The following is a 13,358-nucleotide window of genomic DNA, read 5'->3' on the forward strand; positions in this document are numbered from 1 at the left end:
AGTGAAGGAGTGTTTTTTACGATTGTCAGGCAGTGAAAGAGAATATGTTTTTACGATTGTCAGGCAGTGAAAGAATATATTTTTGCGATTGTCAGGCAGTGAAGGAGAATGTTTTTGCGATTGTCAGGCAGTGAAAGAGAATATGTTTTTACGATTGTCAGGCAGTGAAAGAATATATTTTTGCGATTGTCAGGCAGTGTAGTGGTTAGTTATGGGCGTAAAACGAGAATTAATGTCGCAGTTATTTTTTATCCTTCACTATCTCTATTTCCTGAGAGAGAGAGAGAGAGAGAGAGAGAGAGAGAGAGAGAGAGAGAGAGAGAGAGAGAGAGATAAATAGATGAAAGATTTTGTAAAGCAAGAAAGATACAAAGAAAGAGAAGATTGTGCCCTGCTGAAGTCAGTTGTTGCTTGCTTTATTGGCTTAACTAACGGAGAGAGAGAGAGAGAGAGAGAGAGAGAGAGAGAGTTAGCCGAATATAAATGCGATGAAAGAGAATGAAAAATAGACATAAAAAAGGAAAATAAGAAAAAAAGGGAGAGAGAGAGAGAGAGAGAGAGAGAGAGAGAGAGAGAGAGAATATAGAAGACTAACAAGAAAAAAAAAAGATAAAGAAAAATAGTTAAAATAGGAGAGAGAGAGAGAGAGAGAGAGAGAGAGAGAGAGAGAGAGAGAGAGAGAGAGAGAACATTTTGTAACCTGTGGCAACTAGAAGTAACCTTGGGGGTCGGTCAGCTGAGCGGCGCCACACACACACACACACACACACACACACTTAGCATCAATTTTAAGACTACTAGAACTATATTATTGGCATTATTTATTTATTTATTCGTGTTTTTTTTATGTATATGTACTTAAAGTGTGTCATCTCTCTCTCTCTCTCTCTCTCTCTCTCTCTCTCTCTCTCTCTCTCTCTCTCTCTCTCTCTCTCTCTCTCTCTCTCTCTCTCTCTCTCTCTCTCTCTCTCAGATAAATAAGTTGACTGATAGACGTTTAAGTAGATAGAAAGATAGATTTAGAGACAGACAGACAAGCAGATAGATAGATAGATAGATAGATAGATACAATCTCACTCATAAAAAAAACAATATTCTCTGGTCCTTTAAAATGCAAATGAACACACACACACACACACACACACACACACACACACACACACAAGGAAGAGATGTAGAATGGTTTAGAAGAGGGAGCAATGACTGATAACAAGCAAACAAGCATTAGTGAGTGAGTGTGTGTGTGTGTGTGTGTGTGTGTGTGTGTGTGTGTGTGTGTGTGTAGATTGGTGACACGTGATAAGAAGGTGATGGCAAGGACACACAATATTAACAGTGACAGAGATAGTAGCTGTGGTGTTAATGGTGATGGTGGTGGTGGTGGTGGTGGTGACAAGTAATGGTGATGAGGATTAGCGTTGTCTTATTAACTATCAAATTTCCGGATATCTTCACTTCCACTTGATATAATATTGGAAAAGTTGTAAATCAAATAGAAAATGCAATAACAAGGTCACAGGGGCACAAACAAGCGAACAGTGATACAAACGAGAGGCGAGCGCCCAGTCATGCCAGGAAGGAAAGGCTGGGAGGAACCATCGACTCCTTACACGATTATATATGAACCCCTTCAGTACTGCAACGCATTTTTACCTTTTTTGTGTGTGTACGATTAGACTATTTTATTGACATTAGGAAAGGTATTTAGTGGTCAGAAGATAAATAGCCAGTCTTTGCTATTTTAATCTCCCACATAAGTTTCTGAAGCTGTATAGAATCACCAAATAATAACCAGAATGAATATGGAAACGCGTCATGGTACTGAAGGAATTAATTGTAGAAACATATTGACAACACTTCTATATTAACAAGAGAAGCATACCTGAGAACCACACACAGCTTGTATTATTAACAAGAGAACCATACCTGAGAACCACACACATTTTCTATCTCCTGCAGGTGTTAAAACGGTACTTGCGGTGTTAAAGAGACTAACAACTAAGTGGGCCTTTTTTATCATTTCACTCTTTATGTTGTCCTCGGCCAGCTTTCCCTTCTAACATTAGAAAAAAGATCAGTATAAAGGTGTACCAGAAATATCACCCACAGTGTAAAGGTCAGCAGAGAGTGTGAATGGTAAGTGCACCCTACACGTTGAGGCGGTCTGTCCGTGACCGGGGCCTGAACACCACCACCGGCCTGACAGTGACAGCCGCCGGCCGCCAGTGTTACTCACTGTATTAGGCTCCCTCAAGGCACAGCTCAGTTCTAGCGAGACACTTCGAAGTGATGATGGCTTCCTCCTTAGGCGTAATAAAACACACACACACAACGATTACAATGCTGTTGCTGCTGGTGGTACTACTATTAAACTCCCTCGTATACTTCCATTCCCCATTTCTTCCTCCTATCAGAGAATGTTGATGAGTTGACACGGGGAGGGACGGAGGTTGATGGCGCGGGGTCTTGGCTCGGGTCATGGTGGGCGCAGGGCGGTCTGAACGGGGGTATACATAATCACCTCCTTATTTAAGACAGTAATGGGCTTTTTATCAATTTTGGTGATGGGCAACAGCAGGAAGCACTGCAAATTGATGGAAATGTTAAGGAGTGGACACAGGAAGGGATAGGGTTGGAAGGGTGGGGGTCTGGTCCAGGTCATGGTGGGCGCCGGGCGGTCTGAACAGGGGGTATACATAACCATCGCCTTATTTAACACAGTAATGGCTATTTATCTACTTTGGTGGTTGATTCTGGCTTTGCTTCATTCTCTGGGTCTGGAAACACGGGGAGTGCCAGCAAACATTAGTGGACTGACCTGGGAGAAAGGCACAGCTGACGTGGCCTGTGGCCCAATATTTACGTACGTAATTCATTTTAAAAGTCGCCACAGGAAAAAAGGCTCCCAGACTGGTATACACTACACTTTTAGAAGAGACAAATAATTTAACTAATAACCAAAATATAATATCCTTACCGGGTGGTTTGTTTACTTAACGCGGTCCAACGAAAAGTCTTTATGTCAAATTAACGGGCCACAAACACATCATAATGTCGAGATGGAAAGCTCAGCCAAACTACGTTATGTTACATTTTCTGGATACGAAAAATTTTCGCTTTCCAGCCAAATAAAGAAAACACAGATTACTTGTCGTTTAAAGATTTTCGTTTTCTATTTTGTTACCGTTAAAATTTTAAATTTGAAAATACGAATAGTTAGACTAAAGTTTATGGAATATCATTACTTGGATCATGTTTTTCACATCTTTTAAGTCTTGTATCAAGCAACAAAACAATCTTAGGCGTGCTAATGAAAAAAAAAAGTTGAAATTATAGAATGTCGAAAGTGTTATTTCAATGAGAAACAGAAAACACAGCTAGACACGATCTTATGACGGATCATAACTTGATTTACATTACTATCAATAAAAAAAATACAAAAACAATGCAAACTCAAATAGTAAACGAGAAAAAATCGTGATGTAGAGCCGAAGTAGTCTTTTTTGCACCTTTTCTCACCACCTCCATCTCCCCTCCCGTCCCTCCCACACTCCTCCACCTCCACCACCTCCACCTACTCCAACACAGCGAACCTTTAAAACACCCGGAAACACCTGCAGAACACTCGAAAAACGCCCTAAATCACTTCCATGGCTGTAGGGTGAAGGGCTGGACTGGCGGGGGTCGGCGGTCGGTATGGTCGGGTCGGGGGGCCAGGGATGTCTTGGTGTGGTGGTGGAGGTGGTGTGTGTGTGTGTGTGTGTGTGATAGAGTTCAATGGTAATACCACCAACAGCAACATTATTATTGTGGTGTGTGTATGGGGGGATTGTGGGCGGGTGGGTGGTTTGGTGGTGGTGGTGCCAGGGCATATACGTAATGCTGTTAAGAAAATGGTGTTGTAAATTCATGAGAGAGAGAGAGAGAAGGTTTTTGTTGTAACTTCACCACCTTATCAAAGCAAAATATAATAATAGTAGATAAATCAAATAAAATGTTCTGGTGTGTTTCTGTTAACATTCCTCACTGCTCCACCTCTTCCTCTTCTTTCTCCTCCTCCTCCATCACTCCTGTTGTTCATTTTCCATTAAGTAAAGTGTAAGTCTAAAGTGAAACCAGACCAAAGCAGCTGTCACCCAGTAAACCCTTGCCTCTCTTCCTCTCTCCCTCCATTCAAATCTATAGAAATATGATATGTTTTTAACCCCTTCAGTACCAGGACGCATTTTCATATTCATTCTGGTGACTATTTGGTGATTTAATACAGCTTCAGGAACTCATGTGGGGATTAAAATAATGAAGACTGGCCATTAATCTTCTGACCTCCATAAACCCTTCCCAATGTCAATAAAATCATCTACTCACACCAAAAGTTCATGATAAAAATGTGTTCCAGTACTGAATGGGTTAAACAGTTATTGGTAGAAGCTAAAATTCCAAACATTTAAAGAGTTCTGAAAAATTTAGCAGGACAGATTTTAACATGTAAATTCTGAACTTGTCTTGGGAAATCTGGACATGTGGCAACCCTGTACATAAAAGATGATAGTGATGGTAGTAAGGGTGATGATAATGATAATGATGGTGATGATGATTCTTACTCTTCTCTTTTCCTTCTTCTATCTATCTTTTAGTTCCTCTCCCACAGTTCTTGTAATCTTCCTCCTTCCTCTTTCTTCTTGTCTCTTCTAGTTAATCCCACACTTTCTCTCTCTTCCTCTTTTCAAACCACACTTAACCCTCTTCTTTCTCCCTGTAATCCCTTTTTCCTCTTCTCCACCTCTTTAAAAACTTCCTCTTCTTCCTGATCCATACTTCTTATTGATTACTTCTCTTCCAGTGACTTCCTCTTCTTCTTAATCATCACTACTACTTCATCCTCCTCCTCCTCCTCCTCCTCCTCCTCCTCCTCCTCCTCCTCCTCCTCCTCCTCCTCCTCCTCCTCCTCCTCCTCCTCCTCCTCCTCCTCCTCCTCCTCCTCCTCCTCCTTCTTTCTCTTCTTTCATATGATCACCACAACCACCATTTCCTCCTTACCCAATCCTTACTCCTCTTCCTCTTTCTTATCCCCATCACCACCACCACCACCATCACCACCTCCTCCTTCTCACCCATTACCTCTATCTGCAGCACGTGTACCTCCTCCTCACCCAGAATTCCTCTTCCTCTTTCTTATTCCCATCCCCCACCACCACCACCACCACCACCACCTCCTCCTCCTTCTCACCCATTACCTCTTCCCGCAGCGTGTGTACTACCTGTCGCTGGAGTACTACATGGGCCGCTCCCTCACCAACACCATGATCAACTTGGGCATCCAGTCTGCCTGTGACGAGGCTCTCTATCAGCTGGGCCTGGACATTGAGGAGCTGGAGGCACTTGAAGAGGATGCTGGTCTTGGCAATGGTGGTCTGGGGCGTCTGGCTGCCTGCTTCCTTGACTCCATGGCTACTCTGGGCATGGCAGCGTATGGTTATGGCATTCGTTATGAGTATGGTATTTTCGCCCAGAAGATCAAGAATGGCGAGCAGGTGAGTGAAAGTTATGGTAGGTTAGGTTAGGTTAGGTTTCCAAGGGTAGCAGTTCAAGTTATGGTGTTTTTTGCCTAGAATATGAAAAAATGGAGAGCAGGTGAGTTATGGGTAATGGGTGAATGAATGTTAGGTTAGGTTTGTTAGTTTTTACTGTACAGGTTCAAGTTATGGTGTAAATTTGGTGTTTTTTTTGCGTAGAATATGAGGAATGGAGAGTAGGTGAGTAATGGGTGATGGGTGAATGAGTGTTTGGTTAGGTTAGGTGAGGGAAGAAAAGGAAAAGTAAGAGAAGAGAAGGAAAATATAACATAAAGGAAGAGAAGAAGGGAAGGGAGGAGGGAAGAGGAAGGGGGGTTAAAGGAAGATGTAAGATAAAGAAGAGAAAGAAGAAGAGGGAAAGGAAGATGGGAGATAAAGGAAGGTATGAAAGAAGGGAAGGGAGGAGGGAAGAAGAAGAGGGAAAATAAAGGAAAGTATGAAGGAAGGGAAAAATGAAGATGGAAGGTAAAGTAAGACATGAAGGAAGGAAAGGGAGGAGTAAAACAGAAAGGAAGGAGATGGAAGATAAGGAAAGATATGGAAAAAGGGAAAGGAGAAGGAAAAATGGAAAATAAGATAGAAGATAAAGGCAAGGATAAAGATAAAGAAGGGAAAAGGATCGAAGGTACAAAAATAATGTTATCCTACCACTCCTAACACATCTCACTCCTACCACTCCTAACCACACTCTTAACACACCTCACTTCCCAAACTCCTAACCACACTCTGACTAACACACTCCAACACTGTAACACACACTAACAAACACACTAACAAACACACACTAACTAACACACTCTAACAAACACACACTAACTAACACACATCACTCCTAACCATACTCTAACATACTAACACTAACAAACACTAACTAACACACCTCACTCCTACCTCTCCTAACACACTCTAACACACCTCACTCCTACCACTCCTAACCACACTCTAACACACCTCTCTCATCCCAAACAGGTGGAGGAGCCCGACGACTGGCTTCGCTTTGGCAACCCCTGGGAGAAGGCCCGCCCTGAGTACATGATCCCTGTCAACTTCTACGGCCGAGTGGAGGACACACCACAGGGCAAGAAGTGGGTGACACTCAGGTGAGGCGACGCTGTGACCTGCTGGTGCTGTGAGAGAAAGAGAGAGATATTAGAGAGAATTCTATCTTGTCTTGCTGGATCCTTTGAAGTGATCCTATTGTACTTATTAATCCTATCTTGCTTTCCTGTATCCTTTAAACCTATCCTACTGTATCAATTGACCCTGTATCCTTTGAAGTTATCCTATTGTATCAGTTAGTCCTATCGTCCCTTACTGTATCCTTTGAACTCATCCTACTGTATCAATTAAAATTAGCTCTGTATCCTTTAAAGTGATCCTACTGTGCCTTTGAATCCTGTCTTGACTTCCTGTATCCTTTGAAGTGATCCTACTGTACCTTTGAATCCTCGTCTTGCTTTCCTGTATCCTTTGAAGTGATCCTACTGTACCTTTGAATCCTTGTCTTGCTTTCCTGTATCCTTTGAAGTGATCCTACTGTGCCTTTGAATCCTGTCTTGCCTTCCTGTATCCTTTGAAGTGATCCTACTGTACCTTTGAATCCTTGTCTTGCTTTCCTGTATCCTTTAAAGTGATCCTACTGTGCCTTTGAATCCTGTCTTGCCTTCCTGTATCCTTTGAACTCATCCCACTGTACCTTTGAATCCTGCCTGGCTTTCTTGTATCCTCTGAAGTGATCCTACTGTACCCTGACATGTGTTGTTCCCTGCAGATTGTGTTTGCCATGCCCTACGACAACCCAATCCCCGGCTACAAGAACAACGTCGTCAACACCATGCGTCTGTGGTCTGCCAAGTCCACCAACAACTTCGATCTTAAGTTCTGTGAGTAGTTTGGCATTTTCTCTCTCTTTGTTGTTGTTCAGAATTGCAATTGTCATATTTATCTAATGACTTGTTACTCAACAGTCACTCCCTAAACAGTGTCATTAAATCATGTTCCAACAATGAAAGCAACATTCTGCTTCCTTTTGGGTGATTTTATACAGCTTCAGAAACTTATATTGAGATTAAAATATTGAATCTTCTGACCTCTATAGACCCTTCCTCGTGTCAATAAAATGGTCTAATTATACACAAATGCCTCCCAGTACTGAAGGGATTAAATGAAGTCAAGTCATAGGAAATTGGAAATACAGAAGGAGATAGGGAGTTCCAGAGCCCTAACACTCAAATCAACCCTCAACAGTCACTTTATTCTATCAACCAATCACACCCCAACAGTCAACGATGGCGACTACATCCAGGCCGTGCTGGACCGCAACTTTGCTGAGAACATTTCCCGTGTGCTGTACCCCAACGACAACTTCTTTGAGGGCAAGGAGCTGCGCCTGAAGCAGGAGTACTTCATGGTGGCCGCTACTCTGCAGGACATCATCCGACGCTTCAAGGCCTCCAAGTTTGGTTCCAAGGATGCCATCCGCACCTCCTTTGACACTTTCCCTGATAAGGTGAGGAAAAAAGGGGAAGTAAGAGAAGGGAGGGGAAATACAAGATAAAGGAAGGGAGGAGGGAAGAGGAAGGGGGAAGGTGAAGGAAAGGGTAGTAGAAGGAAAAGGAAGAGGGAAGAGGAAGAGAGAAGGGAGGTAGGGATAAAAGAAGGAAAGGGAGGAGGGAAGATAAAGGAAGAGATGAAAGAAGAAGGAAAGGGAGGAGGGAATGCAAAGTGGAAAAAAGATAGAAAATAAAGAAAGGGATGAAATAAGAAGGAAAGGGAATGGGGAAAGAAAGATGGATGATAAATGGAACAGAAACAGAAAAGAAGAAAGAAGATAGAGAATAACCCATACTGTTGTCCTCGCCACTGGCTCACCACTCACCACACTCCCTGCACAGGTTGCCATCCAGCTGAACGACACCCACCCGTCCTTGGCCATCCCTGAACTGATGCGCATCCTGGTCGACATCGAGGGGCTGACCTGGGCACGTGCCTGGGAGGTGTGCGTCAAGACCTGCGCCTACACCAACCACACGGTGCTGCCCGAGGCCCTGGAGCGCTGGCCCGTCAGCATGCTGGAGCACATCCTGCCCAGGCACCTCCAGATCATCTATGAGATCAACCATCACCATCTGCAGGAGGTGGCCAAGAGGTGAGGCTGTGGTGGTGCTGGTGCTGATGAAAGTTTTATTTTTTTGGTAGTAATAGTGAGTAATGTTAGTAGTTAGTAGTTGTAATAGTTATAATAGTGGTTAAAGTCAAGTTATTAGAGGTTCACATTTTGTAGTAAGGGCTTGAGTCATGAGTGTAGTGGTGTGTTGCATGAGTGTTGTTAGTGAGTGAGGTGGTGCTAACGGTGGTGTTGTGTGGCAGGTACCCTGGGGACATGGACCGCATCCGCAACATGTCGCTGGTGGAGGAGCATGGTGAGAAGCGCATCAACATGGCCCACCTGTGCATCGTTGGGTCCCACGCAGTGAACGGTGTGGCGGCCATCCACTCCGAGATCATCAAGCGCGACATCTTCAAGAACTTCTACGACATGTTCCCCGAGCGCTTCCAGAACAAGACCAACGGCATCACGCCGCGCCGCTGGCTGCTGCTGTGCAACCCCACGCTGGCCGATGCTGTGGCCGAGAAGATCGGCGAGGACTGGGTGGTGCACCTGGACCAGCTGACCAAGCTGAAGCCGCTGGTGAATGACAGTGGGTTCATCCGCACCATCCAGGTGGCTAAGCAGGAGAACAAGATGCGTCTGGCCAAGCAGCTGGAGCAGGAGTACGGTGTGAAGGTGAACCCCTCCTCCATGTTTGACATCCAGGTGAAGCGTATCCACGAGTACAAGCGCCAGCTGCTCAACTGCATGCACATCATCACGCTGTACAACCGCATCAAGGCCAACCCCAGCGGGACCTTCGTGCCACGCACCATCATGATCGGCGGCAAGGCGGCGCCTGGCTACCACACCGCCAAGCAGATCATCCGCCTCATCTGCGCCGTGGCCCGCGTGGTCAACAACGACCCCATCGTGGGCGACCGCCTCAAGGTCATCTACCTGGAGAACTACCGTGTCACCCTGGCCGAGCAGATCATCCCGGCTGCCGACCTGTCCGAGCAGATCAGCACGGCCGGCACGGAGGCGTCTGGCACAGGCAACATGAAGTTCATGCTGAACGGCGCTGACCATCGGCACGCTGGATGGTGCCAACATTGAGATGATGGAGGAGATGGGCCGCGACAACATCTTCATCTTCGGCATGACGGTGGAGGAGGTGGAGGAGCTGAAGCGCCGCGGCTACAACGCCCGCGACTACTACAACAACCTGCCAGAGCTGCGGCAGTGCATCGACCAGATCGACAGCGGCTTCTTCTCCCCGAACAACCCAGACCAGTTCAAGGACCTGGTCAACATCCTCATGTACCACGACCGGTTCTTCCTCTTCGCTGACTACGAATCCTACATCAAGTGCCAGGATGAGGTGGCCAAGCTGTACCAGAAACCCAATGAGTGGGCCAAGAAGGCGCTGCTCAACATTGCCTCCTCCGGCAAGTTCTCCAGCGACCGCACCATCTCGGAGTACGGCCGGGAGATCTGGGGGGTGGAGCCCTCCTGGGAGAAGCTGCCAGCGCCCCACGAGCCAAGGGAGACCGAGGAGAGCAGCAAGTAGAGAGTGGTGGGTCAGAGGGAGAGTGTGGCTGGTGGTGTGTGGGGAGGCGGAGGAGCAGCAGGAGGGAAGGTTGTATGTAGATAGGCGGCATTGTTGACATTTTTACGGAACCGGACGTGGTGACTGACCGATGAGGTGGTGTTTTCTGGTGACTGACATGACACAGGGGAGGGAAGGGAGGGTCAGATGTACTACTACTACTACTACTACTGCTACTTATACCTAATTGTATCAGGTATCATTGTATCATCACTGTAGAGGGCAATACTACTAGGCACTTGGCTTTCGTCCCGTGGGAAGGTGATACACTTCAATAAATAAAGGTCTCCTGTGAGGCGTCCTTCCACTGCTCTTCAATTTGTATGTAACAGTGTCGCTTGTAGAGAGTTCCTCAGTGGTGGCTTGCTGGGCTGAGGGGTGGGGCGGGGCAATGGCCGCCGCCACCTGCTAGTCACTGATGGGGCGTGGCCGCCTGCCCTGCCCACACCCGGCTCACCCTTTGTTTCCGTGCCAATCCTGTGAGTGTCTCAGCGTCGCCGCCGGCCGGCATGGCTGCCGCGCCGGGCTGGTTGTGTCAGCGTGCAGGGACGGTTAGCAAATTCATCAAAAGTTCAATTAGGACACTCTGTTATGTTGAAAAGTGAACGTCATTTATGGAATTATGAGATCTTTGCAATGTAAATTTTTGATCATTAATTATTGTTGAAGAAGAGAAAATGTTTTTATATTTTATTTCTGCATTGCAGAATAATGATGTTACATATATTTACCCTGACTATTCTTATTACTCCCTAATGACTTGTGTGTGTGTGTGTGTGTGTGTGTGTGTGTAATTCACCTCGGTCGTCTGCTGGTCACCCAGCCAGTCTTCCCCATTACGGAGCGAGCTCAGAACTCATAGACTGATCTTCGGGTAGGACAGAGACCACAACACACTCCACACACCGGGACAGCGAGGCCACAACCCCTCGAATTACATCCCCTACCTATTTACTGCAAGGTGAACAGGAGCTTCACATTAAGAGGCTTGCCCATTTGCCTCGCCGCCTCCGGGATTCGAACCCGGACCTCTCGAGTGTGAGTCGATCGTGCTAACCACTACACTGCGCGGTGTGTGTGAGACAGGAGGGTAAAAAGTAGTGTGCAGGGTGGCTGTGAGGGTGTATGAGTGTGTGTATGGGGTGTGGGTGGGTATGAGTGTATGAGATTATAATGAGACGGGGAGTGTGTGTATGTGTGACTGTGTGTGTATTTACCTATTTGTGTATTACAGGGCCCGAGCTAAGCTCTGTGTCTTGTCTCCTTGTCCACTCCTGTCATATCTCTTTCATCTGATTGACACACACCGCGTCAACGACATCACTGCTCAGTTTATTACACTTATCAATAGTGTGTGTGTGTGTGTGTGTGTGTGTGTAAGGTAGGGAGTGTGTGTGATGTATGGGTGTGTTTGGCTGTGTCTGTCTGTCTTTGTCTGAGCTAGGCTGGTTACGCTGGCCTGCAAATATTGAGGGCAAAAAATGAGGTGCTTGTGTCATTAGAAATGAGTCTGGAAATGTAGGCAATGATAGTATTGAAGGCTGAACCTGGCACGGGCGCCATGAGTAGTAGCAGTAGTAGTAGTAGTAGTAGGTAGAGGAGAAACTAGGAGGTGAAGTGTAAGCAGGTCATACATAAAATGTCCTTAATAGTTATGTGTTCATTGAGAGAGAGAGAGAGAGAGAGAGAGAGAGAGAGAGAGAGAGAGAGAGAGAGAAAAGAAACTATCAATATATATTTCTTCTTATAAACAATAAAATAAAAAGTATTGAAAAAAAATAAAGATAGCTCTCTTTCCTCTGAACAAATAACACAGAACTAATAAACAACAAACATTTTCCACATAACCCAAAACATTCAATATGAAAATACAAACAAGAAAAACAATACAAAACAAATACAGCCCATTATCCCTTGACAAGGACAAGAACACGGAGAAGAAGCGCTCCATTTTTGTTATGGTGACGAGGAGGACAAGGAGAGGCTGGTGACTGTATTGCACGTCTCACCACGCCACCCACGCCCTGCCCACGCCCTCACCACGCAGGGACAACACGTGACAGGCAAGTATGGGCGTACAGACGTGTGTGGGCGCGCGTGCTCTCCTCAGAACACGAGTAAATGAGATAAATAGAACACGGGAGAGATGTTGCCTGGGAGAGGGACACCACCACATTACTGTCCACATGGGAGAGTGGCTTGTATCTCCCATAGTATAGCCTTTTCTCCCCCCTCCCATGCCCCTTAGAGCCTCAGGGGGTGGGGTTTTGAGGTCTAAGGGAGGCTGTTACGTGGGAGGTGTTCATTAGGGGTTAGGGCCGTGGAAGGGGGTTTGGAGTTAGGATGGTGGGTGTACGTGGGGGTTGGTGAGGTTTGGAGTGGGTGGGAGTGTTGGTTTACGGGGTGGGGGCGTTGTGGGAGTGTTGGTTTAGGGTGGGGAGTGGTGGGAGTGAGTGAGGTTATTTCGAGTGGGGGTGGGAGTATGTCATTTTGGGGTGGGTGGAGGGGTGTGGAGTAAGAGTAATGGGAGGCTCTGGTGGGAGTGTGTAGGGAGGACTGGAGTGGAAGTAATGGAGTTTTGAGAGGGAGTGTTGGAGTGGGAAGCTGGTGGGAGTGGTGTGTGTGGTCTTGGAGTGATGGGGAAGGAGTGTCGTGGGTGGGGGTGGTGTATTGGGTTTTGGAGTAGGGGAGGTGGGAGTACTAGATTTTGGGGTGGGGGTGGATGGAGGGAGTGGGGGCTTTAGAATGGGGGTGGTGGTAGGAGAGCAGGTTTTTAGGGTGGGAGTGTAAGGGGGTTAGGGTGGAGATGGGTGGTGGTGGTGGGGGCTGGTGTGTCTGGGGTTTTGGAGTGGGAGTGGGGGTGGGGTATGGTTTGAGAGCAGAGTTTTTGGGTGTGGGGGGTTAGCCTGGTGGGATATGGAGGTGGGGGAGGGGATGGGGTGGTGAGGTCTTGAGGGCAGTGAAAGAAAATAAAAGTAACAAATAAAAAATGAAAATGCCTTAATCCAGTAAAATCATGAGATAAAATTTTCCTACTTGGTAATTTTTTTATTGTAACTCCTGTGCCCGCCTTGGAGTGCCC

The 13,358-nt window shown here is 46.2% G+C and overlaps 1 protein-coding gene across 1 annotated transcript in view; it reads left to right on the forward strand.

Annotated features, from left to right (window-relative positions):
• LOC123502852 (glycogen phosphorylase-like) overlaps positions 1 to 11,006 on the forward strand; it is a 23,575-nt gene extending 12,569 nt beyond the window's left edge. Inside the window, 7 exon segments of the mRNA XM_045252127.1 lie at positions 5,247 to 5,531; positions 6,543 to 6,686; positions 7,345 to 7,456; positions 7,856 to 8,082; positions 8,468 to 8,721; positions 8,943 to 9,746; positions 9,748 to 11,006. Of these exon segments, the coding sequence (XP_045108062.1) occupies positions 5,247 to 5,531; positions 6,543 to 6,686; positions 7,345 to 7,456; positions 7,856 to 8,082; positions 8,468 to 8,721; positions 8,943 to 9,746; positions 9,748 to 10,237 (2,316 nt within the window). The 3' untranslated portion in view covers positions 10,238 to 11,006.
• The last annotated feature ends 2,352 nt before the right edge of the window (positions 11,007 to 13,358 follow it).

This window comes from Portunus trituberculatus, chromosome 12, assembly GCF_017591435.1.
Source record: "Portunus trituberculatus isolate SZX2019 chromosome 12, ASM1759143v1, whole genome shotgun sequence".
Classification (NCBI taxonomy): domain Eukaryota; kingdom Metazoa; phylum Arthropoda; class Malacostraca; order Decapoda; family Portunidae; genus Portunus; species Portunus trituberculatus.